Genomic DNA, 6,185 nt, shown 5'->3' on the forward strand with positions numbered 1-6,185 from the left:
TATGCGCAAACACAGACACGCACACACAAATCTCTCATTCTGCTCATCTGATCTAATAGGTCCTTAGCAATTTCCAGCATTTTCCATTGGGTGCTGGCCAGCTACCTGGAACTAACACTGAACCTAAACATAGAGTCTTTTATGCGCTCAGGTGTCTTAAATGTCGCTGTGTCCTCAGGAAACAAAGTGCAGCCTCTCTGAGAGACCTTTGATGTTAAGCGAATCATACATCCCTCTTTTTTTTCCCTCCTGTTTTGATCAATGCAGCTGTAGCTTGGCAAGTGATGGAATAGAATTTGGCAACAAGATCCTTTAGTTTGAGATTTAATAACAATGCTTGCATTGCTTGAGAGAAACACAATAAATGATCACGCAGCAATACAGGGAGATAAAATTTGCCTAGAAATGATTAAACTACCTGCGATATAAATTGCACGTGCAACGCTGTGATATGCAGCTATGTTTTGAATAATTTATGTGAATAATTTCTATGAATAAGTTATTGTGATAAATGATAATATTCTTTTAAGACCCTTTTCAAGTCGTAACGGCAAAATAAGTTTCTCATAGATTAATAAATTTTAGATTCTAGCCAATGTGTAGCACTGGGTCTGGATGACATTTAAAATGAATTCTGAAGTCTTTGCAAAATAAACATGTCCTTAAAAAAAAAGTGCTTGATGAGACCAAAGCACACGACTAAGGATTTTTGTCATCCAGTTTTTGGTAGAAACAGAGAGAGAAAAGAGAAAAACGCTAAATTATTGAGTTTGTTTTCATTTATAATGAACTACGAAATCTATGAGCTACGAAGTTTCTGTTTGTTGAAACACTTTTTGTTATTTAAACTTGGTAGTAGTTAATTATGAAAATATGAAATATGGAGGTGGAGGGGAGAAGAAGATGAATTTTACACCCACTCCATCATTCAGAAAGCAATTTATCTTGCGGAAATATAAGTGTGATCAAGCTAAAATGATCAGCTTGATCATTTTAGCAAGGTGATACTCACAGAATGGCAATTCACTTGGTTGATTTTTTTTTTTCCCGCCGCTGTTAGTAGACCAGAACAGCCTGGGGATCATTTGCTGACACACTCATACCATGGATAACTCAATCAATTTCCTACAAACACACATCCAAATACCAAACCTGCTTCTGTTACTCAGACACAATCCAACATGTTGACATGCCAGCGCAGTGCGCGTGGGGAAAGCAACACTTTACCCACTGGTACATATAAGTACATGGATGTACTGTGATTTTTGCATACTGAAACAAAAACTGTCAAAAAGTTTGTTGAAAGAAAACAACAAGTCAGTTCAGCACAAAATGCAGATGGTGGCTGGAACCCATTTCCTCCAAATGTGATTAGACCAACACACGCTTTCTCATTTAGGAGACAGAGACTTAATGTCAACCGGAGGAGCATTATTCTGCGAGAATGCAGCAACAGCGGCTAGTCTGTATCAAAATTCATACAGCAGATACATATAGCAGATTCCTCCATACACCCAAACACATTAAGGAGAAAAAACAAAACACCTTTCTGATGCTCGGTGTGAATCCTGACGCAAAAACAAACAGCAACGATCAAAGGGAACCTTTCTTTTACAAATCATGCGCTCTGTGCTTTGTTGATCAATTCTGTGTGAAAGTATTTGTGAGAAGCATGTGTCGATGCCTCGTTTTCACAACTGTGCAGCTTTACCAAACATCTGTCGGTGTGTTTGGAAATGAGGTGACATTTTATGTTTTACATATGCATTTGCGTGCTGGGGTTCTTTATCAAAGCCATATGCATCGCATTATGCAGGTAATTAAGAGAGGATTAGTTACATCCTGGGTTCATGAGATTCACACTTCATTTGCAATATGTAGAGATTAAAACACTGGACTCATGTAGTATCTTTGCAGATGGCAGATTTTTTTTCCCCTGATACTCGAGCCTGAGATTCAAATGCCCCCATTCATCCTGTTGCTTTGTTGCTTTTTGCCACAAAGTCAATTAAACAAACTTTTAGTTGAAGTAGGCGAATGAATATCAAATTTTGATGCTGTGATTTTAATGTTAGCTCACCGCTCAGGGTGTCATTCTATCATGGGGCGACAAAAAGTACTTCAAAGAGAAAAAATAAGTCAGTTGCACCCAGATGTGTTTTAATAGGGAGTGGTGACCCGCTGGTTTCCTCCACAGTGTAGTCATATTGAGAAGATACATTGAGGATGGACAATAATGCTAAACCTGCTAAGTGATTATCTAAATTTGATTGAATAAGTGCAGTTTGAGATTTTGGAGAAGGAAAATAACATTTTGAATGTTAAAAGGAGTGTTGCAGTATATAAATATAGAGCAATCAAACCTGGGCCTGGACTCTACATTGATGAAGATTCTGTAAGAAAATGTTTGAGATGTTTAATAATTTCTCATTTTCATAAATCCAGGGCATCTTTCACATAATATTCACCTCTGACTGGAAATTAAGAGCACTGATGTTGTGTTTTTATAAGCTGACCTCCACAATATCAGAATAAAACAGACATGATTCAGCACTGAGCTTCTCTTATCACCCCCTAGTTTTCAGATTAAATAACTGGTTTTCAGTGAACTGAAATACATTTTTTAACTGATTACAGTATCCTATCTGCTTTCCCTGCTTTCTAGGGAGAAATTTAAACATGTCAACGCCTAGGTGTACAAACACAAACAGCACTTCCACAAGAATACTGAAAAAAAATCAAAGCAAACTCAAACAAATTAATTACTAAAAATTAACGACGTGCAAAAGCCGTCAACCATCTTCAAACAGTCTGGATCAAGAAAGCTGAGCCAAAACAACGTTTCTTTTGTTAGATAAAAATGTCCGACATTCAGCCAATCCAGCTTTATGAGTAAACTTTGAAATGTTGAGATCATTCAATTTATGTTCTGCTTGGATTCTCTAGTTTCTTTTTCCTGCAGACTTGCCAGAAGCGTGAGAGATTATTTGTGCAAATCTCCCCTATATCCCACTTAGGCAAATGGTTTGCTTTGTTAAGTGTGCACAGCTGATCAGAACCGCTCAGTGTGGGAGGCTGCGGTTCGGAGCAGATGTAACGACTTAACCCCCGCGACCTTAGCTGTCCTGCAGGAGCAAATAAAATGTCAGCATCCGGCTTCGCAGCATCTCCTCTGACAGCTCCACTTCCTTCTCACAGAGCTCTTCTTCCAAAAGAAAGGGCTCGGAATAGGGAGGGAGGCGGCGTCTCGGTCCAACGATGGGAACACAATACCTCAGTGGTAACCTTTTTCATTGGCACCACTGGTGTAGCGTTATAAAAAGCTCTAAAACAAATCCATCTTTTCATCTAAACTTCAATGCCGCAGAGATCTTTGGATCACCAAGACAACGAGTTGACCACAAGAGGCGAATCTTTACGAAAACAGGTTGTTTGTGAGTGATAAGGGATTAAAATAAAAGACCTTTTCTGACTTACATCTCAGTGTTAAACCCTTTGAGACTGTTTTGTAGAAAACCACTTTATACCCACTCCAAAGTACGGTGGAGGATATGTAATGCTGTGGTCCTGTTACTCAGCTAAATGCTCCATTTCCTGCTTTGGAAGGAAGTTTTCGGGTTCGTGTGAAGCCAACAAAAAGACTTTATGGATGTAGAAACTGTTACGTCACGCAACAAATCAGTCAGAGTGCTGCTGACAGACAAAAACCAGGAGAGGTCAGAAAGATCTGCAAATTGATTGTGTGAGAGTCGAGAGAGGAAATCAGAGTATTTCACATAAGAGAAAAAAACAGAAGAAGAGAACAAGTTGTGGTCAGTGGGAGGCTGTTTTCAATCTAAGGGCTTTCCTCCCAGAACCACTTTGTTTTGAATTAAGTTGAAGCACTAGCCTGTTGATATCCGTCTCATTTGTAGTCTGACTGATTTCCCAGATCTCTTGGAGAACGTCCAAGTTGTACAAAGATAAGTTAAGCTGTGACCTAATTATATCGAGCGACAGCAAGCACACTAGGGTTTCTGTTTAAGCGTCACTTAATTTCACTCTATCTGTACTGACCTGATTCACAACAAACGTTATCACGACCAACAAGCTCTGATTCAGATATGTAGAGCTCTTGTTTACTGTAGCTCAGCTGTGCATGATGGCATGAGCCACCAGTTATGTCAAAGGATATTTTATACAACAAGATACCATCAAAAAGTAAGCTCTTGTTACAAAAACTGATATTCATATTGTATTTTTAAGCAAGGTTTTAGCTTATTAATTTTCATGGATATGGGTTACGGTGGCTGAAAACTCAAAATGTATGTATTTTCTCAAAACATTAGGGCAGTTCAACATAACAGCAACATTAGTCTTGAACCATCATGGATTCTGCAACTCTCTACTCTTCTTTTTCTGACTCTGGGACTTTAATGTCCAAATATTGTGACCATTATTCTGGCGCACGTTTTCCTTCCACTAAACTTTCAAATGAAATGCTTTGGTACTATTTTATATGAACACCCAGCTTCTCTAGTAATGCCCTTTGAGGGTTACCATTCTTGTGGAGGGTGTCGATGACTGTCTGCTGGAGAACAGTAAAGTCCGTGACCGTGTAAACAAACCTTTATTTAATGGATTTATGTAACATTTTAATTTATTAATCCCTTTCACTTATTTAATTGAATCAGTAAAACAACCTTTTGACAATATTCTAGTTTATTCTTTACTAATGTGTCTGTATTGTTCGTGTACAGGTGATGAAGTCGATGTAGCGGGGTAAATGAAGCAGCATGTACACAGTAGAAGAAAAGACGTGCAATTTCTAAGCAGTTTTTCGACGTTTAAAAGTTAGAAGACGCGAGTTTTAAGACCAAGAGTAAAAAGCGTAGCACTTTTTTTCCCCTGAACATTTGTAGCTAAAGTTTGTACTCACACAAAAGCGTGGTAGACAAAAGCCCACTCCCTCGGTCGCTCCAGCACATTGTAGAGGTAATTCTGGAGCCGCCGGTACCGCGCGTTCCTGCGGCCGCTCTGCGAGCTGTAGGTCAGCGGCTTCCCCAGCAGACTGAGCCGAGCGCCCTGGTTCCTCTCCGCCGCCGCCGCTGCCGCACCTGCTGCTGGGGGAGCCAGCAGCCCGTCCCCGACCCGAACCGCGTTATTCATCGTCCTCCGTCCAGATTCCACATCTTTTAGCGGGTGCTCCTGAGTCCGGTTCCCAGCGGAGGTCTTCAGCCAGATCCCGGTGCCGCCGCTTTCATCGCCGGTGTGACTTCGCGGCATGGCATCACCAGCGCGAGCGTGGAGCGCGCTTAGAAACCGGCTTGCACTCACATGTAGCCAAGTGTGTTTCTAGGTATTCTAACTTCAGCTATTAATGTAAATTGGATTGAAAGGTTAATTATGGGTTAATTTACAAAGGACCTCCCATCCTGTCTCTCTACGCTCATTTGAACACACGCAGACTCCGATTTGGATACTTTGGCCATCTGCGCAAGGCTGGGAAAGAGTTGGGTTATGAAGGAGTGGGTCTCTGAAGACATTTGTCGGGAGGGAGGACCCCTTCCTCTTCCCTTCCACCCTCCCACATTCATTCTTTTACCAACGCATCCTCACTCTCCCCCTGGTCTATCGTCTTCACGCTTTTGACAGGCAGAGGCGTGGTGCAGCACGAGCCCCAAAAACAAAGTCATCTGGTTGAAGATGAAGAGAAATCTGATTAATTTGGTGACTTTGATCTCATGATAATAAGAGCACAATCAAGACTCCAGGAAGAAGTTTTCTTAATAAAGCAAACTATATAAAACCAGAAAATTTAGTATAAAATCTTATAGATTTATAACTTTTTTTTCTTCCCCTCCAGGGGGTCTTTTGTGGGCTCTAGTGTCCCTTATATGACAGTGGGCTGACAGGAAAGGGGGAAGGAAATGGGGGAAGACATGCGCCGAGTGTCGGTCGGGTCCGGGAATCGAGCCCGCGACGGCCGCGACGCGCTATCCCCTACGCCACTACAGCATGCCCCTATAGATTACATGTGGTGAATAAAATTTCAATTTCAACAATACTGTTCAAGATAAATACCAATATTAAGACATAATAAGATTTCCCATCATATTAACAACTGAGGGTCAGTGCAGTGACAGCATGAAAACGAGGAACAATTTTACAATTGTGTTCCTACACAAAATAATGAAATTTTAATA

General features: G+C 40.7%; 1 protein-coding gene across 9 annotated transcripts in view; it reads right to left on the minus strand.

Annotated features, from left to right (window-relative positions):
• Positions 1-5,474, minus strand: part of kcnq5a (potassium voltage-gated channel, KQT-like subfamily, member 5a) — a 110,514-nt gene extending 105,040 nt beyond the window's left edge. For all 9 annotated transcript variants that reach the window (XM_044136319.1, XM_044136314.1, XM_044136312.1 and 6 more), the window contains exon 1: positions 4,919-5,474. In XM_044136319.1, coding sequence (XP_043992254.1) covers positions 4,919-5,265 — 347 coding nt within the window. In that variant the 5' untranslated portion in view covers positions 5,266-5,474. The remainder of the gene's footprint in view (positions 1-4,918) is intronic.
• Between the last annotated feature and the right edge of the window lie 711 nt (positions 5,475-6,185).

The sequence above is a fragment of the Gambusia affinis genome, linkage group LG13 (genome assembly GCF_019740435.1).
Source record: "Gambusia affinis linkage group LG13, SWU_Gaff_1.0, whole genome shotgun sequence".
Classification (NCBI taxonomy): Eukaryota; Metazoa; Chordata; class Actinopteri; order Cyprinodontiformes; family Poeciliidae; genus Gambusia; species Gambusia affinis.